Source organism: Astatotilapia calliptera, chromosome 12 (assembly GCF_964374335.1).
Source record: "Astatotilapia calliptera chromosome 12, fAstCal68.1, whole genome shotgun sequence".
In the NCBI taxonomy this organism is placed as follows: domain Eukaryota; kingdom Metazoa; phylum Chordata; class Actinopteri; order Cichliformes; family Cichlidae; genus Astatotilapia; species Astatotilapia calliptera.
In genome coordinates this window covers 30,481,267-30,505,589 of record NC_137433.1, presented here as the reverse complement: position 1 = coordinate 30,505,589, position 24,323 = coordinate 30,481,267, and the positions used below count along the sequence as shown (strand labels likewise).

Below are 24,323 nucleotides of genomic sequence, written 5' to 3'. Positions count from 1 at the left end.
CTGAAATGTTCACTTGTGACTGTGAGTGATACCGAGGTGAGGAGTTCATGATATCCTGCTACTGTTAGATTGCGTTTCTCAACGTTTCTTTGAAGTGCATCTAATGTTGTCAGACTCAGGCAATTAGCAAATAAACTCTCTCTATGATGTGAGAGTGTAATCAAAGTATTTCAAGATTCAAGAGGGAAAGTGTGATTTTTTTAAATTTTATTTTATTTATTCTTTTTTTGGACACTAGCACCCAATGTTTTCTGGCATAATGTTAGATTATAACCAGCTGCTGTTGTTATGACTTCCTCGTTGTCAGCTCTCCAGAGACGGTGAAGTTGTATGTCTAATCTACTGACATAAGATGAGGGAGGACAGAGAAGCGATGGAGGAGGTAGAATGTACCAGTAAGATTTGTAAATGTACAAATCTTAAACGGTCATGGTTTGAAATTTTGTGATCTTTAAATTAAAGATGAAAATATAGACTTTTCCAATTGTTTTAGTTATATTTAGGCATTTAGAGTGACTATCAGATCAGCGACCCACTCTTTCAGAATTTTCAGGAATTTGGAAAATTCAGCTAGAGTTCTGTTGGGGTATAGAGTTATGTATGAAATAAGATCTGGATTGACACATGGATACTGGTGTTTTTGGCACTGTACACGGATAATAGTGCATTAATCACACAAGAACTCAATGGATGCGGACGAGAGCACTGGAGGCCTACTCAGAGGCAATCACACATGTAGCTAAGTGCAGAATGTACCAAGCTGATGCGCTGTCCCCACTGCTATTCTGCAAGCTCATCAGCCACCTCCTGTACATGCATACAGCTGTATGCCGGGGGTGAGTGAGACATCTATTCAGTGATCCACTTATCAGGATGTCATTTGAACTGGACAAGTGTGGTCAGATGTTCAGAAAGACAGTGAAGGTGATCTGGGCTGATGGGGTGGAGCTACCAGAAAGCAGAAAAACCGATATACACAATGCCAAATGGAGCTCTGATAAAGATGTGCAAAGGTCAGCCACAACCAAATACCTCCAGAGTATAAGACAGGTGGTAAGAAGACAGCTGAATGCAAGGAATAAGATCCACATACCCCCTGCCGGTCGTCAGATACCCAGCTAGAATAATAAGCTGGCCACAGGTAGAAATATATGCCACTGATGGTGATGCACAAAAACTTCTCACGGTGAGGAGGTCTCCAACTGAGATCTAACACCCTGAGGTTTTCCAAGCAGCAGAAAGAGGGCAGGTGATTAGTGAGTGTCAGAGCCACAGTTCAGGAAAAGCATGGAGCATCCAAAAAATACATCAGGAAGATGGCATCCCAAGATTAGCAGCTCCAAGATTGTCTGAAGACAGATGATAAATAGGAACAGGAGGAGAAACTAATGGACGACCAAGCTCCTGTGTGGTAAGTACCATCGGTGCTGAGAGGCACAACCAAGTGACTGGGATAGTGTACAGAAACATCTGTGCCACATATGGACTAGGAGTCCCCAATTCCCAATGGGAGACACCACCAAAGTTGGTTGAGAACAACATGGCTAAGGGCCTGTGGGACTTCCATTTGCACACATACAAGGAAATGCTGGTAATCCAACCAGATATAGTGGTACATGCATGCAGAAGTTGCAGTACCCCATGCAGATATTCTAGTACCAGCAGGGGAAGATAATTAAACATGTAAAGCCAGAATGTCACTAGTGGCCAAGGAAGGTATGAAGTACATCCCAGGGCCCTTCTTTGCACATGTATGTACATGTAAATGTGTTAGTAATGCCTGTTTAAATGTTTTCCCATAATTATTTTCATACTGGGTCGAAATAAAACATCTCCCTCTGGTGGTACTGCAGCTTACTCCAATTTCCTGCAACTTTTTCACAGTCGACCAGCTTGTCTATTACATGGTTTGCTGGGTTGATCAGCAGAAAGAAAAAGAACAAGACAATTGAGAATTACCAGGGCCTGAAGGAATAACTGGACAGATGTGGAAAATAAACGCCAAAGCGATCCCAGTGGTAATAGGAGCATTAGGAGCTGTAACCTTGACTGTAACCGTGGCTCTGGCATATAGACAGGGTGATAATAATTCAGTTATGCAGAGCTTAATGAATTTATCTGTATGCATAATTATAGAAACTGAAAAAAGTATTGCTTTTCTATTTAACAAGAGATAAAAGTCATAATAGCTTAACGCTAATTGAAGCAGTGCCCACTGTTAAATGCTGATGCTTAAGACGAATATATTAATTAAGTTAAATGTTCATATCTGAATTAGACTGGTTAAATTTTTAGCTGTGGTAATGCCCAACAAAGATGGATGCTTTCAGTGCAAAGTATTCATTTAGTTACTGAAAGACAATGAGTGTCTACTTTTAAATTATATAATTTCACATATTTCCTACGAAAATTGCTTCTTTGTTCCATTCCAAAATAAATGAAAAAAGAACGAGAAAAAACAGTTTCACCATCTTTCAATGTCACAGGTTGCAACGAACAGCCCGGTGGTCACTCGTTAAAGTAACTTGCTAATGCTGTAATATATATAACAACTGCAAGAAATACTTCAAAATCATAGAGTGGAATGTTTTTCCCTATGACTGCCTCAGCAAACAACTAGCACAGAATAAAAAAAGCAAAAAGCAAAAAAAACCAACATAAATAGCATGTCCCTGTATGGTGTGTTGAAAGCGCATTACCCCAGTTTGGGTATTGAATGAAGCCCATTAGCAGTGTTAATCTATACACATAACCACGATCACAAGATACAGCACTGTTCCCATTCTGGCAGAATCATCATAAACTATGGAACATTTTCCTCATATAACCTCCAACACAAAGCTAAGGTCATCCTGAGGCTGGTCCACTTCTACGAAGTTCAAATGAGATCATATAAATGAGACAGAAAAGAAAAAAATAGCTACAGCAACACCATATATAAACAGAAAATGACACAAACAAAACATTTACTAGAAATATTACACACAGCAGAAAAATATATTGTAATAAAATTATATTACATAGCATGAATAAATGAAATATAACTTGAAATGATAATCAAAATGAATTTCCAACAAGAAACAAATCTTGCTTGAGGCGCTTCAATGGCAACAGCCTCCAAAAATCTCATTATGTTTCATTCGGAGCACTGGTATGAGGAGGCACATGGGCAGGGAGGCAGAACTAAACAGACTGTCAATAACACAGTATGGCAGTGGTGTATAATTAAAAGTAAATGATAACAGAATTGTCAAATAGTGAGAAATGCACAAATAATGAATAATTACTTTATAATAAAAATCAATAAAGAAAATAATGAGAACTTTGATCCAAACCTCCAAGTTCCAAAAGAATGTATGAAAAAAATTGGGAGTTGTGATGATGGAACAGGATCACATCCTCAACAACTGGTTTCTTTTTTTATAACCTACAAACATGTGGGCTATATTTTAAAAAGCATAAATACTCCTACCTCAAAGATACACACAAGCATAAACACATGCAGTCGCACACAAAAATACACCTACACACACAGCATAGCCTACTCCATGGTTCTAATTACTGCATCCACTCACCAAGCATTTCCTATTATACAATGAATACCGTATCATGTCAGATCATATTATATAATTAGGATAACAATGGCATAACACGAATCACTTCACAAGATTAATTGTCAGAGGTAGTAATCACTCCCACCGTCTCATTCATAAAAAGCATACTCAAAAATTCCATGTCCCAACCAGTAATATCTCATTAGAGCTTTATAGAGATCAGCTCCTTTAATTAGCCATCCCGCCTACACCGTCACTGATAAAAGTATGTGATCTGCCTGTTGTATGCTGGCAACGCTTGGCATGCTGGTATGGGATATGTGTATGTCTTTTCTGTAGTTAAAAAAAACAAACAAAAAATCCCATTGCTGTTGCAGTTAGGGGGTAGCTGCTTATACATTTATCTGTGTTCATCAAAACACTTGTATATGTTTGTCTTTGAGTCATAATCTGTGCTTTGAGGCACAAATTTGATTACAGGATCACTTTGAAAATGGTAGAAATGTGTGTGTGCAAGAATATGAATGAGCTTGTGCGTGCATCTCTGATTTATTTTTTATTTTTTTGTATGTGTCTCTGAAAGTCATATTATAATTTAGATTCTAAAGCACCACTTTTTCACATTAATTTAATGAGTTTTTTCCTTCAGGGCAAAATAAAATAAAATAATTATTTTAAAAAACTGCCTCTACCAGACATGGATGTGTCCCAAAGCTCGAGGAAATTAGTAGTCATTTGAAATCAACCCCATCTAAACACCTCAAACAACATTTTCCTGATGGATGACAATGGGCCTGGAAAATGACTTCTCTGCCTTGAGGCTACAATAGCTGACATATCCCAAAAAAGCACCTTTAGTATTATACCAGCCATTTTGCCAAGTGAACCACAGGAATATGAATCTGTGTCCAGTTCAAGTTTAAGTTGAATTTCACCACAGGATCAAAATATTAGTCGAAAAACATTATATATTTCTATTTAATTCCCCTAAACCCAACTACAAACTGTTAGTTATTATGCTTACACAAACACTGGCTCTCCAATCACAGTCGCAACTGTGAAGTTTCAGCTTTTCCCAAAGCAAAAATCAATCATTGCATTCTCCTCTATCTAGGGCACAATTATTTGTTGATCACCAAACTCTGTAATTCCAGATCCAAGGACCATTAACGTGAACCCAAATAGAAAGTGAGTTTGCCTGAAACATCAGCATCTGTTCTCTGGAAGGGAGGGAAAGCTGTGCTGAGAGGTAAAATCATTTTATTCTCATCACATAAGGAGAAAAGAGAAAACAAATATATTGAGGAATTAGAAGAAACCATTAAATCCTTAGAAGAAGCCTACATGTCTTCCCAGGAACAGGAAGTGATGAACAAAATATGCAAAGCAAAACTAGAATCAAATGAAATAATTGATTAAAGGAACCCTCAATTCTTAGTAAAAAGACCTTGCTTGAAACACAGTAACAAATCAGGTACGTTATTACAACTGTATATGCTGTTAACAGCTTCATTGGGAACACAGTATATGGAAGCGAGGAAGCCGACTTTCATAAAGTGGTTAAAAATATTGTGCAGTTCCCCAACAGGATGTGTCAGAACAAATGACCAAACATCTTCTCCAGAGGGGCACTAGGAAAGGATGCCTACTCTCTCCCTCACTGTTTGCAATCTTTATTGCACTATTAGCAGCAGCAATTAGACAGGCTATAGTGATTAAGGTCCTACAGTGGGGCAAAAACATATTTAGTCAGCCACCGATTGTGCAAGTTCCCGCACTTAAAATGATGACAGAGGTCAGTAATTTGCACCAGAGGTACACTTCAACTGTGAGAGACAGGATGTGAAAAAAAAAATCCATGAATCCACATGGTAGGATTTGTAAAGAATTTATTCGTAAATTAGGGTGGAAAATAAGTATTTGGTCACCTCAAACAAGGAAAATCTCTGGCTCTCACAGACCTGTAACGTCTTCTGTAAGAAGCTTTTCTGTCCCCCACTCGTTACCTGTATGAATGGCACCTGTTTGAACTCATCATCTGTATAAAAGACACCTGTCCAGTGCCTCAAACAGTCAGACTCCAAACTCCGCCATGGCCAAGACCAAAGAGCTTTCGAAGGACACCAGGAAAAGTATTGTAGACCTGCACCAGACTGGGAAGAGTGAATCTACAATAGGCAAGCAGCTTGGTGTGAAAAAATCAACTGTGGGAGCAATCATCAGAAAATGGAAGACATACAAGACCACTGATAATCTCCCTCGATCTGGGGCTCCACGCAAGATCTCATCCCGTGGGGTCAAAATGATCATGAGAACGGTGAGCAAAGATCCCAGAACCACACGGGGGGACCTGGTGAATGACCTGCAGAGAGCTGGGACCAAAGTAACAAAGGTCACCATCAGTAACACACTACAACGGCAGGGAATCAAATCCCGCAGTGCCAGACGTGTTCCGCTGCTGAAGCCAGTGCATGTCCAGGCCCGTCTGAAGTTTGCCAGAGAGCACATGGATGATACAGCAGAGGATTGGGAGAATGTCATGTGGTCAGATGAAACCAAAGTAGAACGTTTTGGTATAAACTCAACTTGTCGTGTTTGGAGGAAGAAGAATACTGAGTTGCATCCCAAGAACACCATACCTACTGTGAAGCATGGGGGTGGAAACATCATGCTATGGGGCTGTTTTTCTGCCAAGGGGACAGGACGACTGATCCGTGTTAAGGACAGAATGAATGGGGCCATGTATCGTGAGATTTTGAGCCAAAACCTCCTTCCATCAGTGAGAACTTTGAAGATGAAACGAGGCTGGGTCTTCCAACATGACAATGATCCAAAACACACCGCCCGGGCAACAAAGGAGTGGCTCTGTAAGAAGCATTTGAAAGTCCTGGAGTGGCCTAGCCAGTCTCCAGACCTCAACCCCATAGAAAATCTGTGGCGGGAGTTGAAAGTCCGTGTTGCTCAGCGACAGCCCCAAAACATCACTGCTCTCGAGAAGATCTGCATGGAGGAATGGGCCAAAATACCAGCTACTGTGTGTGCAAACCTGGTAAAGACCTATAGTAAACGTTTGACCTCTGTGTACCTCTGGTGCAAATTACAGACCTCTGTCATCATTTTAAGTGGGGGAACTTGCACAATCAGTGGCTGACTAAATACTTTTTTGCCCCACTGTATAATGCAAGAACGTAGAACATAAAATCAGCCTTTATGCAGATGATGTATTGCTTTTTTTCCAACATTCACAAACCACTCTTTCAATTACATTGAATTTGTCTTCCTTGAGTTTCAAATTATTGGATAAATTGATTAAAATCATCAATTCCTCTGATTAATTGTTTCTTCCATAATTCTTCGTTGACATCATTGCAGTCTCGATATATTAAATTTTTAGGCATTAATGTTTCTCCTAGGCTTGCAGATTTAACTAACCTGAACCACATCCCAGTTTTAAAGAAAGTGGAAGATCTGGCTAGATGGAAGTCTGTACACATATATCTCACGGAAAGGGTCACTTCAATAAAATTGATGGTTTTCCCAAGAATCAGTTATTTGTTCTCAGTGATCCAGAGTAAACCATTACCTGACTGGTTTAGATCTCTGGATTCTTCAATCTCTGAATTCCCTTGGAAAGAAAACCCTGTATATAAGCTTAGAAATGCTACAGAGCACCGAGGATAGAGGAGGACTAGATGTGCTTAACTCTCACCACTACTTCTTAGCCAACAGGCTACAATACATTTCAGGATGGTTAAAACTCAGTTGAGCCCTGGCTACACATAGAACAGGCACTATGCAATAACAGAGATTTCAGATCTCATAAGCTAAAAAATATCAAATGACACGTGTGCTTTAATATCAGCTCCGCTCTGTCAGAGAGTCTCTATAACATATAACATTACAATAAAAGAACAGCTAACAACTAGCTTAACCACTGTGTGAAAACCAGTCAGTGATGATTTTATTATTCACAGTAAGCAGCTTCATCTGGCTTTTTATTAGATTTCTGGAATACACACCAGAACTCCATCCAACTTTACTCGACATGATATAAATACAAATGAGTTTAAGCCCATTATGAAACACAGTATTCTCATCCCAGATTGCCAGGAGGTTTTTTCAGAAGATGCTAGTGATAATAGCATAGCTAGCTGCCAGCCAGTGGTAACAATCCATGCTGGGCTCAAACAAAAAATAAATAAATAAAAGCTGCTTAGATTAAGCAAAAAACTTCACAACATGATGCATTAGAGCTCTCGTTTGTTTTATGTGTAAATCCTAGGGGTCCTCTACCCCTCAGTTTTGATATGATACCATGCAACAACTCCAAAGAATACTTTCCATATTTAAAATTCTAACACTGGGATTGAAGACACGAGGGATGTTAGTCAGGTGCAACATCTCAGCAGCAACCACTGAGGAAACTGGTGCGGATTAGAAATCATAGACCCATTATTTGAGGAAATGGTATTGGTAAATGTAAACCCCTGGTAAATAACTTCACAGCAGTGAAGTGTGTTTCCTAGTAAATGTCTTAAAGTGCCTGTCAGTTGGAAGTATGATTGCCCATGGTAGATACTTTCTGTACTATACACTTCAAAGGCAAATATCTGATTTTAAAAAAACAAAACACACACTTTTAACTCTGACACTCTTAATTTGAAAGCTCAAAGCTGATGCGTCATCACTTATACATCTTTTAATGCTCACTTTGGCTCATTCCTCGGTGCTGAAGCTGTCTGTCAGTTGAGTTAAGGTGTGGCTAACAGCTAGCTAAGTGGTGCAAATTGAGCTGGGGCCATGTAATAATGATTTGAAGATGGAAAGTCATTCATCAGCACTGCTTTAAAGCAACAAGAGAATAAGAGGAAAGAAGTATTTAAAGTTGATTAATCAAACTAGTATATGGTTGCATCAGTATAGATTATAACTATAAAAGGCTCTTTCGTGCAGTGTATTTTATATTTGACACTCATATAACTATAGTGTTTCCAAAATGCGATCAATCCCTTTGAAAATATGTACAAGAATACATTACTCAACAATTCAACAGCACACTGAATGACTTGCTTCGCTGTTGATAGTGTGAAAGTGACTGAGTATGAACTGTAATGAGCCAGCTACTCTTCTTTGTAAAACGACCACTCTTATAATATCCATTTAGTTTAAACTGGGGATTTGTTGATTTGGAATAAAATTGTATTACTGATTCCTGGAGCTTGCTTTGAGCTGTAACAATATGCGAATTAAACACAAATACATTTTCTGTTCCATCCAATTAACTTCTGCTGTCTTTTTAAGTGAGACGTTTTTTGGGATATTGGGGTTTTAGATCTCACCCACAGTGATTATATTTGCTTTCTCCATCAACGCCATACAACAACAAAGTCAGTGTAAGCATGCACTGAGGTTAAGTATTAATTGACTGCTACATTAGTGACAAAAAACAAACAAAAAAAGAGACTGTACTTACTATGTCGTTGCTGGTTTTACCCTGATGACACCAACTAAACACTCACATGCATGGCAAATTTAGCATGAGTTGTGAGTCACTGATGTCGACACTTGCCAGCCTTTGTGTACTACATGCATGTATGTATTTATTCTGTGATACACACATATCACCAATAAGTCCATAGGCAATAAGACAAAACTTCTTTACTGGCAACACAATTACACTATGTGAGGACTCAGGGCTGTGTGTCGGACAGGGTCGTCTGCAGTACGGGGGCCCCACAGGGAACGGTTCTGGCTCCGTTCCTCTTCACCATCTACACTGCAGACTTCTCCCACAATTCCACCCAGTGCTTCCTGCAGAAGTTCTCTGATGACTCTGCAATAGTCGGCCTCATCACTGATGGGGACGACAAGGAGTACAGAGGTCTGACCCAAGACTTTGTGGACTGGTGCCAGCTGAACTACCTCCAGATGAACGCCAGTAAAACCAAGGAGCTGGTGGTAGACTTCCGCAGGCACAAGCATTCTCCACTGCAACCACTGAACATCCAGGGTATGGACATTGAGGCTGTGGACAGCTACAGGTACCTTGGTGTTCATCTGAACAACAGACTGGACTGGACTCATAACTCAGACGCCCTCTACAGGAAAGGGCAGAGCAGGTTGTACCTGCTGCGGAGACTCAGGTCGTTTGGGGTGGAGGGCCCACTCCTGAAGACCTTCTATGACTCTGTGGTGGCTTCTGCTATCTTTTATGGTGTGGTCTGCTGGGGCGGCAGCATCTCTGCTGGGGACAGGAAGAGACTGAACAGGGTGATCCGAAGGGCCAGCTCTGTTCTAGGATGCCCTCTGGACTCAGTGGAGGTGGTGAGCAGAGATGGGCAGTAACGCGTTACTTGTAACGCGTTACTTGTAACGCGTTACTGTAATCTGATTACTTTTTTCAAGTAACGAGTAAAGTAAGGGATTACTATTGCAAAATCGGTAATTAGATTACCGTTACTTTCCTGTAGGAACGCTGCGTTACTGCGTTACTAAAACCGTGATTTTTTTTGCGAGAATGTCTCATGACAGTGACGTAAGCAAGTGCGACGTTGGTGACAGCAGCTGTGTGCAGATCAACAATGGATCATATATCGAGTGCGGGAGAGAGTATGAGCGTGCAGCGTTTAAAGTGTGGAAGTACTGACCTTACTTTGAGTTTGATTCCATAAAAAGTGACAAAAACATTAGCGTCCATCGTGCGTGGGAAGAAAACTTCTTTTTACAGCGAAAAAAACCCCTAAACTTCCGAGCAAGCACCGAGTAGCTACGACGTGATGGGAAACTCACAGAGACACTCGCGCGGATTCTTCAACTGACCGCAGCACACCTACACCAGGGTAACCCTCCGCCTACCCTGCTCCTGCTTTACAGGTGAAAATAGAGCAAAAGGACCGCTGAGTCTTTGACTTTATTTATTTTCTGCTGTGTTTTACTTGCATCTGTTTGAAAGAGTGAGTGAAAACACAAAAAATATTTTATTTTATGTGCTGGAATGTGTAGAAAATAGGTTTAAATGTTAAACTAATTTATTCAAGTCAGAGAATGTTGCATATAATTAAATGTTTTGCTTGATGCATAAAGTTAAAAGATTAAAACTGATAAAACAAGTTAAAAAAAGGAGACTTTTCCATTTGATTACATTTTGTATGATGGATTATGTAGAAAAAGTAGAATTGGGCTGAAAGATCTATCACTTTATCACCTCTTCAGGTTGTAAATCGTGTTTTTAAAAAGTAACTAAGTAACTAAGTAACTAAGTAACTAAGTAATTAATTACTTTTGAAAATAAGTAATCAGTAAAGTAACGGGATTACTTTTTGGGGGGAGTAATCAGTAATTAGTTACTGATTACTTTTTTCAAGTAACTTGACCAACACTGGTGGTGAGTGACAGGAGAATGGCGGCTAAGCTGTCATCCCTGTTGGACAACGTCTCCCACCCCATGCAGCAGACTGTGACAGCACTGAGCAGCTCCTTCAGTGGGAGACTGCGGCACCCACGGTGTGGGACGGAGAGATTTCGCAGGTCTTTCCTCCCCACTGCTGTCAGACTCCACAACAAAGACTTTAACTGAACAAACACACACATCCACACATGTGCAATAACACTAAGTGCAATAATCCTTTCTGGCATCGTTGTATTTTTACTCAGTTGTATATAGCATTCGTATTCTATTTTTATCTTATTGTATATTTTTATTCTATTTTATTCTACTGTATATAGTATATTATTTTATTCTATTCTGTACAGCTGTGTACTGTATTTATTCTTATTGTATTCTAATTTTTGCGTCATGACTTTTGCACTGTCCACTTCCTGCTGTGACAAAACAAATTTCCCACGTGTGGGACTAATAAAGGTTATCTTATCTTATCTTATCTATGTTTAATTTCTGATTTCTTAAATTTCTGATTCAAAGATGGCTTACAGATTGTTGTGTTCAATAAAAAAAACAGTAAGAATCTAAAAGAGCCACCTATACCTTTTAAACTCAAAGCTAATGTATGAGTACACAATTTATGGTTATTGTTATTGTCAAAAAAATGATCTTGTAATAATTTCTTTTCTTAAATTAACTGACACTTTTACTGTCACTGTAAAGACAACTAAGACTGCTTTAAGAAATGTATGGCACTATCATTCTTATGGCCCTGAAGCACAAAGATCAAAGACCATTTCCAACAGCTACTCACCCACAACTACTCATTATAAAAGAGATACGTTAAATAGCTGCTGCATGGCAGAGGTAGCAGTTAAAAAAGAATAGATATGAGAGTTTGACTCCTACCTCTCTGCTGTGGAGGAGGCCTTTCTCTGGCACATAACTGCCAACGAACTGCTTCCCGGTGCCATTTCCTGTTTGATCTCCCATGCGACAAGGTTGCTGGGTTTCACAGCCAGGAAGTTGATACCTGACTGGAACCACACCCTGCAGAGAAGAATGTAGAACGAGACAAAGTAAGAAAAAAAGAGAAAGCAAGGTTAATCTAAAGTTCACACAAGCACATCATAAACCGAAGAGAAAAGAAAGCTGAGTTGTTACAGTGACAGTTAAGGTACAATTTGCTTAAAAATTCAATTTGCATCGCTTGGAATTTCCCTGCCCCGATTTTCTCACTGATTTTCTTTAATCTCTGATGCGTGCCATACTCTCTTTGTATAGAACGCCTTTTAAAATTGATTCACGCAGCATGGTGCCGACTCCCACGGTATGTTTTGGTGGGAGAAGACAAAGGAGTGACAGCAAAGGCTCTTAAGAAAGTTAAGAGTTTTACTGAATAATTGCTGCAAGCAGGCTGAATCAGATGTGTTTTGCGGTGGAGATTATGGCTAATTCAGAGAATGCAGTTCTGCTTATGAGAAAGGCTACAATGAATTAGTAATTATTCAGGGACATGATTAGGAATTTTGTTTCCATTTTCCTTCTTCACTCCCGTTTCCTCTCATCAGTATGCTTCACCACTTTTCTTTCTCTTTCTGACACTTTTTTTGTCACCTTTCTCCACTCATCCGAACGCTTTTCTTTTCTTCCAGTCTTGTTTTCCTTATGTTGACCTTCTTTCAGTATAGCACTGGCATATTTTTTTAAATCCAGGTTTCTCTTTAATCTAGATCAGCGGTTCCCAACCGCCGGGCCTCGGACCGGTACCGGTCCGTGAGTCGTTTGGTACCGGGCCGCGAGAGTTGAGGCTAAGGTGTGAAATGTATAGTTTTCAGGGTTTTTATCGGTTTTCAGCGTTATTTTGTTATCGTTTTTATCGTTTACTCGGTTTTCCTTGGTCTTTTCAGGTGTGTTATGAATAAATCTTCTTTTTCCCGGTACCGGTATTAGTTTTATTTTGTTGTATTTATCCGCGACACCTTAAAGGCCGGTCCGTGAAAATATTGTCGGGCATAAACCAGTCCGTGGCGCAAAAAAGGTTGGAAACCGCTGATCTAGATAATGTCCTCATCACCTGCCATCCCCATCCTCGTCCTGTTACTCCATTGTTCCCTTGTAGATGTTCTAATCTCTATTCCTTCATCACCATCATTCCCCAGTTCCTTTATTTTTTTCCAGCCAGGTCCACTCTTTCATCTCTCAGTCTCATTTCTTTTTTCACCTCCTCCTATAAAGCTTCTGTTCACCCTTTCATCCATTCCTCAGTGATTTCTTTCCCTTCCTTCCCAGTATACATTGCTTCATCCCTCCCTCTGCCCCTCCTCAATCCTTCATTCTCAAGGCATCCTATAGTTAATCTCTTTATTTTCTTTTTTTGTTCACACTCTCTCTCTAATCTGTCCCGGTGTGCTCTGTTCTATTTATCACCTTGACGAGACCCTCCCTCAGTTTATTAATACACTTTATAAGCATGCATACACATGCACACTCTCGTGTTTACACCTCTTCTTATTAACACACATACACAAACAACACTGACAAAGACACACTCTGAAGTAAAAAAAAGTTTTCCTCAACACAGAAGTAGGAGGCAAAAAAATTCCACTTTTTATTTCTTTCTCATTATTACTTTCTTGTGTTTCTCTTGCTTTATGTCTTGCCAAAACTGTCTGCAAACATGCCATACCCTTCCCTTGATAAGCTCTCTGTACATGATATTCTTGTGAGTGTGTATGTATAAAAACACCTGCGTATGTCAGTAATAATCTAATCAAGCTGTTTTTTTTGTGTTTGGTTGTGTTTGGCACAAAATTGTGAACCTCTTGTAACAACCTGAAAACCTACTTTTTCTTTTTCACTCTAAAGTATTTTTTTTCTTGGTGTATTTTGAAAAGTGAAAACATTCCCCGCTCATCATTTTATATTTTGCTGCAATCAGGAAACATGAAGGAGAAAGGAAGAGCAAAAGTTGCATTTTGCAATAAAGGAAGTGTACTTTGTTCATTGTCTATGCAAATAAAATACAGTGAATATTTATTTATGAGTTTTCTGTAGTGCAGTATAAAATGAAAACTTCTATTTTATAATTCAGCAGCTGAATGTGGGAGGAAAAACTGTGCCATCATTCTGCATTTTCTGGTTCTGTCTCCACTCCTTTCCTTTCTTCAATCTCTTCTATCTCCCTTTCTCACTCACTTCTTTCTCTCGCCATCTCCCATCTTCAACAACCACACAGTTCAAGCCACTTCAAAGTAAAGTTACTACACATACAGTGGCAGCAAACGCATGTAAAGCAAAGCAAGTTTGGCGAAAGAGTTAGGATATTCTGTGAATGACAGAATGACAGGAATGGAATATGAGGGAGTAGAAATGTACATTTGAACATTCACTGAGAAAAACAAAAATCATTGGAGCGATTTTTAAAGGACAAGGTTTTGCAAAGACAAATTATAAATAAAACATTTAGGTGAAAAAATGAATTTAAGAACAAAATTTCCCCACCACTCCACAGGCAATAAAATAAAACAAAATGCTAAAATAGTGAAGCGAATGCAATGCAATAAAATAAAATAACAGTCTCATGTGAGAGCACAAACCTCAGTCGTCTTGTAATTCAACATATTGTAATGTAACAGATCTCATGATATAATATCAAATAAAGCACCTTCTTAAACGCTCTACAGAAACATAATTTGCATATTCATAGTATAAAACCATGCAAAATCTTGCAGTACCTACAATTCATACACATAAACAACCAAACAGTGTAACAGTTATGTCAAAAGGGAGAAAAAAAGCCTTTTGCTCGAGTGTTTAAATTACTTTGGTTTCAAGTACAGATCAGAGTGAGAACCATGTCACCATTGTGGTGTTTCCTTTTTTATGACTCTCATGTCTCTGTGCCATTTTCTTGATATGAGAGGTCATGGATTAGCTATGCTAGAGGGCTTCAATGTACTGCTCAATCTGCATTCCAACTCTCACCAATGGTCCTCAGCCCTGGGTAGTACCAGATAAAATAGGGTCACTGATAAAGGCGGACATCCTGATGTCTGCTCCTCTGCGAGGAGCCAGTTGAGGTGGTTTAGGCATTTGACATGGATGTCTCCTAGGTGAGGAGTTTTGAGCATGTCCTACCGAGAGGACATCCCAGGGCAGATTACATCTCTCGGCTGGCTTAGCAGTGCATCAGTGATCCCCTGGACGAGCTGAAGGAGTTGGCTGGAGATAGGGAAGTCCCTTCCAATCTGGACCCAGACAAAGGGCAGAACATGGGTGGATGGATATTAAAGTGGTTGAAAGAGAGCGATTATTTAATTTGTATTTATCACAAGGCACCTAGTTGCAGTAATAGTGTTACTCTGCGTATGCTCTGTGTAACTGTCTATTATCATATTTCTATATTTTCCAGTATTACAAATGGATCTTATGTCAGAAATCTATATTTCTGACACAAACAATAATACTTTAACAACTGCTGCAATTTTTTAATCCTATAGTTTCTCAATAAATTTTAGTTATCTACTTTAATAACACACCTACTGATGACTGATGCAGTTGGTTATGCGCTACTCTGTTGTTTGTATTATCATTTTAAAATGCAGAAATATGTATTGAATTCTCCTGCGTGACAGCTACCAAGAACATCTTTGTCATACAAAATATACTTTGAAGCTTAATGAAATGACCTTTGGCATGAAACAGTGTGTTTACATGTGCAACAGGGTCATTCAAATTATTGGAGAGGGGAGAGAGGCAAAAATCACCACTCAGAAGTAGGTTTTATGTGGAAATATTAGTCCAGTGGATTGTTTTTCACATACCTTTTTCATAACTTGTTCATTAACTGAACCACACACTATTACACACACCATACAGTCTGCGATCTCTGTATAGTCATCAAAATGCTAATCGTCAAGTTTCTAAAGTCCTCATGCCAAAAATCAGCATTGATTCAATAAAAAGTGAAAATGGTGAATTTAAAGCAGCATGTGGTTTCAATCAAGAAACTAGAGTACTGTGCATTGACGGTTTACCCTTGAAATTAAATGCATGAAAAAATATAAGATTTTGCTCACCTGATTGGAAATTCTGAACATGCATAAAAAACATAGACTGTCATATATGTAAGGAGATAGAAAGACACTATGTTCTGCATCTGTCAGGTCTTTGGTCGTATGTGCCTTTGTCCATGTCTGTCAGCAAGAAGGATGATGGACAAGGCTGCGTCCCTAAGCTGCTTCAGCCAAGACTGACAAGTCTCTATGTGATGCTCTTCCTCTGTAGGTCTACTTTTCAGTGTAATGCAGGAAGACAAGCAAAACTTCAATGCGCTGTCTCTTTCGATTTGTTTCCCTTTGTCTAATTCGCCTACTTCTTTATTAATCAGGATTATTTATATTTTTTGTGTACCTCATGCAGCTCTGTCGTGAAACAAGATTATTATTCAGTATCACATTTTGCATTAGAAATGAACAAAGCCCACCAACCCATAATTACACACATAACTTGACCTTACCTTTAACTGTATTAAAAAAAGGTTTTACTCATTAAGAATTAGAGTGTGCTCCCCTTGGTCACAGGTAGCTCACAGAGCATTACAATAGATTTTTTTCTCCTTTTTATCTGGAGCAGTGCTTTGTTTATTGGCATCTCAACATTAGTTTTCTAAGTTAAGAAATAAAGAGTAAGTAAAGAGAAAAGGCAATGCCAATAATGCCAAGAACCTACACTATAAATAAATTTCCCCTCTGCTTTTTTAACATCACAAATGCAATTTTTCTTTCTGTCAATGTGATTATGTCTCCTTTTCCTTTTTTGGTGTATGTTTACTTTACTTATGCAGACTGCCTTCCCTGTAATATATTAAGCAAACTCAGGTTTTATTACATATTTGCTACTTGACTTAAAAAAAAAAAAATCCGGATTGAATATGAAAGAGAATATAGCTGGCCGAAGCATCAAATCGAGTCAAAATAATTACACTTGATTGACTTTGTTGAGTACAACCTTTTTTTAAACCACCTTATATTTTAATCATAACCTTATGCATATTTCACCCACACTTACTGTTTAGTTTACCAAAGAAACTGTAGGCTTCACCTATGGAAATGCAGAAATGCACTAACGCTAACAAAGACTACGTTGTCTAAAGAGAAAGTGTAGATGCCTTCCTCAAAGGAATGCTGACCCAGGAAAACAAACAATAGGTGCAGGAACAAGATAACAATTTGCTCTGTTAAACAAGAGACTCACTTAAATCCAATTATTTCCCTTTACACCTAATTTAATCCTGTAACATCAGTTCCATTTTCAGACTGACGAAGAAAAAAAAAGTCGTCTATTTAATTGTTAAATGTTAAAGCCTTCGCCAGGAAATAGGGATGCAAAGTTGTCTCTGAAACCACCATACCTTCTTAGTAGTGCCATCAGCGCAGATATAAAGCCAGATTTACCAGGGTTAAGTGGTTTTTGCCATAAAAAATGTACTGTTATTATTTACAAAGAGACCACAGCGACACGACTGTGATTAAGAGGAGAGAATTCATTTGTCAATTTTTGTGACCAACCGTCTTCCATATGCGTTTTTGGGAGTTCCTTTCTCAAGTACAAAATACAGGGGGAAGAATAGTTAAATGTTGTACACAAACACACTGACTAACAACTGGAACATGCAATTTATTGGACTGATATGTCTAATGCTGAAAAAAGCATGTATTATTTTAAGTACTTCATATAGTGGAATTATGGTTGCATTGCAGAGATTTAAGAGCACATCCTAAAAGAATGAAACATTGTTCAACTTGTGTTGAAAAATGTGTTTGAAAAGCCAGATGAAGATCTGATGAAAACATACAAATTTCTAAGCCACCTAAATGTAAATTTGCTCCATAAATGACCTGGAACCACCAGTCAAAAGGAGCAACACAACATACTGACACTTCTGTGGCAGGAATTTCACAATGGGGTTCAAAGTGAAATAGCTGAAGAACAGAGAGAATAGATGGATAATGATGTTGAACCAATTCTAAAAATAATCAGGCCTTGGACCTCAAGCACAGTAAGTCTGTGCTTGAGAGAAAAAGTCGCTTTTTCTGTTTGATTTGGTTTGAAAGTCTGAAGGTAATATTTGTTTTTCTTCTGATCAATGCATTTATGTTAATAAACTTTAAACCTACATTTTTCACAAAAAAAAAAAAAGATTTCAGAACCATGGACAGCGCACACACTGCGATCTCGTGAGCTGTGTCTCATGACTGTTTTTAGTAGTGGAGCTACACAAATTCAGCTATGCACTTTGACAATAGCTGAGATATCGATCACAGATGCACAGAAGACTCTCACATCAAATCTCCAGATCCATTTTTTAAAACTAAACAAATCTAGCATAGAAAAATTGTGGTCACACCACCAGTCGCAGAGTATAGAAATAAACTTTTATCAGTCGGGTATTTCCGGTTCTGGTTTATCTCTTAAAGAGATGTTGTCTTAATACATGAACACAATGTAAAAATATTTTTGTACAGCTTACAGTCCTACATTGGCGTCTGGTAATTACTGAAGCCTGTTTGATCATAACAACTCTCTCTGCCAGACCGCCACTGTAGGCGTACATTTAATGTACACATGGACATGAACATGGACCTATAATTATATGCTTTTCTCACAGCAAGTAATGAGCTGTGCCTGTAGTGTTAGTAAGTTACTCTTAGCTGAATATCAACTTGCATGGTTCTTGGCAGATTGGGCATGTCATATTGAAATGAACTGACTGCACTTATTTATAAAAAAGCACAATTTTTGTAAATCAACCCCCAAATATCAGCGCTATTTGGGGGTTGCACTCACACGCTGTTTTGCCCTGTTTAGGACATCTGCCCCACAGTGTCATGAAGGCATAAGTCCGGTGTTTGATCTGATTATAGGAGAGCATATTTACAGTTACCAAAGAGATAAAAAGATTCGGAGAGAAAGAAAGAGACAGAAGAAAGGAACTAGAGACAGAAGTGTGACACAGAGGCAACAACAAGGCTGGGCGAATGGGGGGTAGAAGACGGAAAGGGAGAGAAACACCAGCCAAGTATGATAGCTGCTACAAATTCACACCACACTCGAGATCTCAGATGCAGGTATACACTTTTCAGGAGTCTGACTCTTCGATCCACACCTTTTTTTGTAAACATTTCGGTGTTCACATGAGATTTCAGAATTACGGGTGCTGAGGTTCTGAAAGGTCACCATGATGTTTTCAGAAGAATAACACTGTGTACAACTGTTCACAATCCATCCAGTTCAATCAACTGATTCATCCAAACCTTTCCAGCTTTCTCTTAATATCTGTTTTATTGGTAATACTTTAGCTCATAACCTGGGCCTTGCTTTTAGCATGACCACTTTCTTACATCTTCGTGCCAGGAAGATACCAGTAACCTACGCATTTCTTTTGTCTTGCTTTTGGGTTTTAGGCTTTTCTCAATCAGAAGTTACAAGCAATGCCTTAATATTAGTCAGTTAGCCAGGTTCATTAAATGAACTATATATAAACAGCTTGTCCTTGGAACAATGTAAGCAGTGTAAATTCCTCTGTGTATTGACTCTAGGTATCTTCCTTTGATAAAATTAGACTATATTACTTGGAAATTCCATGTGTTTAAAGCTCAGAGGCTTTAAAAGGCTATAAAATGACAGCTCTCCTCAGGATGAAAGTTACTCAAAGGGCTTAGTAAGTCTACCCAGGATTAAAAGTGATTTGGACATGTTAGTAAATGTTTTAGGAGAGAAAAGAAGATTTTAAGACCTCAAGGTTTATGTGTTCCGCTGATGTTATTTAAATTTACATTTCTGTTCAGTTTTTTACTTTACTTTTACTTTTTACCAGTTGTTAATCATTGATTTTTCAACAGATTAGAAGTAATATTTTTAAGTTCATTAAACTGACACTTAACCCTCTCAAGGCAGACGTTGCCGATTTGCAACAGTTAAAAACTAACAACCTGATTACCCCACATACATATTTTACGAGGTTTTTTTACTCAGAAGTACCACTGCAGGACTTGGTTGTGCATTAGCAACAAAAAACTTAATTTGAGCCTGAGAGGGTTAATCTGGCAAAAAGATGAACTTTTAGACGATGTTAGTCACTGTGGTTATCACTATGGTGCATAACTGCTCAGAAACTGCACTGAAAAGTAGCTACTATCTAAATCTGGTTAAAGGCATAATTTATTCCTGCTGTCATGACGCAAGTAACAATTTCTTAGCTGAAAAAATAGATTCCTTTAAAAGGCTGTGTATATATATACAAAGACAAAGAACAAAAAGGCCAAGTTGTTTTTCCTCTAGTGTCTCAAAGTGTGCTGAACATACAAGGAACATCCATTGTTCACCAGAAAATTTCAATTTTACCAAGGTCTAAAGCATTAGGAGAAAGTGAAAGCCTGCGAGGCATTGATCGTTGTTGCTACACACCCTCCTGTTAACTAAATTTATCTTATAGATGATCTTCAGGATGATTTAGCCCGAGCTGTTTAAGATGCCAACAGAGTGAAATGTACAGGAAACTGTACAGGAGTGAGTCACTGTATGAGTGGTATTTGCTGTATATGTGAGCCTGGACTCTACACCAAGTGACCTATAATGCCTTCGTGCAGGCTAGCTTGAGAGCCAGAACCACAGTCAGCTCATGTTACTGTCACGTTCTTGTTTGAAGTTCCTTCTTTATTACAGACATAGTGGAATAACAAGAGACGTATGGCTCAAAAGAAGATTTTCTGAGCTTTTATCTCCTTTCACACCATGCTTTCACATTCCCACTGCTCTTAGATGCAGAGAGCTACTCTTTAAATTCTTTAAGTTGACCAAAAGACTGTTCAGTTCCTAGAAAGTCTGCTGATGGCTGAAATGCGTTCTTGGTTGTGTCTTTCTTATGTCAGGGTATCATGATCTTGTTTATATTTGTCAATTAATGTGACTAAATGCAGTTTTCACATGTTGCATTATCATGGAGATCTAACCGTTGTAATATTGTTATTCTAACCTTTGAAAGATTTGACCAGAGTGAAGTGAAGACACATTCAAATGCTGTGGAAAGTTAAGAGCACATGAAAGGGGCTTCATACTACCATTTACAGTGATCTATATCAATGTGCTTAGCACGCAATAATTATTGTAAGCAAATGATGCTTATTCAATAGTTGCCAGATGAAAGTGTCAGTTAAGTGCTACAAATGTAAATGTGAACCCAAAAGGAATTCTTCTCAAAACAAAAGCCATATGCTATGTGTCAAAACAAACTTGCTGCATGTTTAGCAGATGTGTCCAAGAGACACGAGTAAAAGCAAATGGTGTTTGTTGGGTCTGAACTTGTTAGAACAGCAAAAAGACATTAGAAAGAAGCACTGTAAAAGTGCATTTTAATGCCCTCATCTTATATATAAACTGAAGCTTTTGAGTAAGTAAACCAGTACAGCACATTTTATTTCAAGTCTGAAATTACATCATTGCTCTGTAAACCTGGTGAATGAATACATAGCAAAACTTTCTTAAGAATTTTATGTTTGGGTGGAAGGCTAGTAGTAAATTTATATTATTCAAATGTGCTCAAACAACTGCTCAAACCTAAAACCTGTGCTTTTCAAGACGTGGGAATGGAAAATATTATTCATTGCACAAAGGTTTGCCAAGATTGCCTAAAGTGTGAAATGGTACATTCAGTGAAAAATTAAAGAAATATCGCTGCCAATGGTAACTAAAATGGCAGAAAAACAAGAGAAGACAGATGTTAAACAAAATTCAACCCACCAACTGCATATTCTTCAACACATTCTGTAAAAGATGCCTTCAATGGACATGAGTGGCATTTAAATGAGTCAACTGTCAAATCATTAAAATCTTGTTTGCTGCTTTTCCTGCTTTTTGAGAGGCAGAAGGAAAACAATCTGTTGTTGTGATCCCAACACTAAAATGAAGCGGTTACTTTTTTTTTTAAGTGTGACAAGCTGTCAAGGAATTGGAATCCTGAGAGAATTGTTTATTAATTTATTTATTTTTGAGCACAAGTTACGAGCTTATACATAATTCTTAGGTCATGAGATTATTGTAAAATTGACAATTATGTACACATTTTTCAATTATTTTTTAAAAATCTTTTTAAATATTAAATTCATAGTTCAGTTTTGAACATTTTAGGTGTTTAAGACCTTGAATGTAGTTTTTTTATTGTTTAAGTTAGATGGACAGATTGGTATTCAAGTGTTTTATACTTTAGAATAAACAGATGGGGGTAATTTTTTAAGACATGGTGAGACAGATGGAGAGACTGCAAGTCGTTTATACTAAACATGTGTTAAGAAATTCAAAGCTTGATGTAAAAGAGCCCTGTTATGTTGGTCACAGGTCCAATGTGTCATTTGGTGGAACATCTGTTTTATCATGCTATTGAGAATCTTTCACTTTGTCTTGCCTTTTACTTACTTATTCTTTCATGTGCTGTTGCTGCCGTTGTTGTCTTTTTATTCTTTGATTTTTCATCCCTGGTGTTGCTACTGAATGATATTTTTTTATGATTATTTTTAATATTTGCTTTATCTAAAGAAGCCACTATCATTCTTTTCTACAGGAACCCAATATGGCCCTATGTTTCAGGACTGTTGAACAATGTGGCCGTTGCTGCTGATGCCTGATTTAGGCTTCTGCAGCTGCATCATAACTTACGACATAACTGGAAACCCCTTTTAACCCACAACTTTCCATGTATTTCGGTCATGTAGTTACATTTTTCAGGAGGTGCATGTCAGGTTATGTGGAAGCGTACGACATAGGGTTAAGAGGGTCTTCCAGTTACATTGTAAGTTATGATGTAAATTTTCCACTCAAGTCTAATTCAGGCATAAATCATGACAAACCATAACTTCAGAAGTCGCAAATTCATAATATTCACGTTTCATAGTTTATAGGCACTGAATAATGCCAATCAAGGCATCTATCAGCTTTAATGTTTGTTTTTTTTTATTTGTAAAATTTGCAAAAATATCATGCTTTTAAAATTACAGTTCAATTCCATATTGACTGCTTGATTTAAAATACACTGTTGTGGCATAAAGAAGCAGAAGTCCAAAAATAGGTTCTTTGTCTAATAAATTTTTAGAATTCACTGCTGTATAGTAAAATAGTGGCACCTAATTTAAATAACACGTATGCAGCACCACTCCATCTATATAAATAAAAAAATAAAAATAAAAAACAGACACAAGGAAAACACTAAAAAATTCTGTGCAGAACTGGCAAAGTATCTCAAAGGATCTGACACTGAGTAAGTTAAACAGAGCATGAAAAAGGGGAGATGTTATGTACCTAGGTAATTCGGCAAAGGTGCAAATGTCTGCAAGCTTAATCAGCTTAAACAGCACATCATGAATGTTTGGATTTTTAGAACAAAATGGGGGATGTCACTGAGATCAGCTGATTTGCCAGAATTGCAGATAAGGAAGTCACACATTACAACTTTCTGCAGTTCCCTTCCCTTTATTCTCCTTCTCAATTGAGGGTAATGCTTGCTGAACAGCCACAACCAGCCCCACCAGGTGGTGTGATGAAGAAAGGGATAAGAAATACAACCAGCTGCTGTATCCGAGACCTTAGCCAATGCTGTGAATCTTTCCTTGTCAGTTTCTGACTGCTTGAAGAGCTATACCAGACAGACAGAAGCCAGCAGAATCACCCAGATGTTCTCCACTGAACCATCCAAGATGCATTCTCGGTGGCAGGGAAACCATAAGAGAACAGTCCCACCTAGTGTGGAGATGAAGCAATACTGGAAGAGTATCTGGCAGAAGGTAGTATACTGGAATGCCAAATGTGGCCTGGAAGTCCCAAGGTCAAAATGAAATACACCCCCTAGGGTGGTTGACAATGACCAAGCTAAGACCCTGTAGGACTTACAGATCCAGAAAGACCAAGTGGTGAGGGCTAACCAACAGGATAGTAGTGGTGGACAAGCAGAGGAAAAAGGATGTAGTAATGGATGTAGCTAGTTATAGCAACATGAATAAGAAGGAACACATAAAAGGTTGATAAGTACCAAGGGCTGAGAAAAAAGGTAGAGAAGGGTGGAGGCAAGAGTGGTTGTCACGGTAATGGGAGCACTAGCACTTAGACCCCAAACTACGCAATTGGCTCCAGCAGATCCCAGGCATGACTTCTAAAATCTTTTTCCAGAAGAGCACAGTCCTAGGATGAGCAAAGATACTGTGCAAGACCCTCAGGCTCCCAGGCTTCTGGTGGAGGACTCACTCCATCCATCCATCCATCCATCCAAACAAGGTTTCAACTGAGAAATTGTAATTTAATCATTTTCTGTTTGCTTTGTGGGGGGGCTTCATTGGATT

At 38.4% G+C, this 24,323-nt stretch overlaps 1 protein-coding gene across 1 annotated transcript in view; it reads right to left on the bottom strand.

Moving 5' to 3' along the window:
• The window catches only part of LOC113033269 (transmembrane protein 132C), a 305,934-nt gene that overhangs the window by 145,888 nt on the left and 135,723 nt on the right, over nucleotides 1–24,323 (bottom strand). Inside the window, exon 4 of the mRNA XM_026186903.2 lies at nucleotides 11,845–11,985. Within this exon, the coding sequence (XP_026042688.2) occupies nucleotides 11,845–11,985 (141 nt within the window). The remainder of the gene's footprint in view (nucleotides 1–11,844; nucleotides 11,986–24,323) is intronic.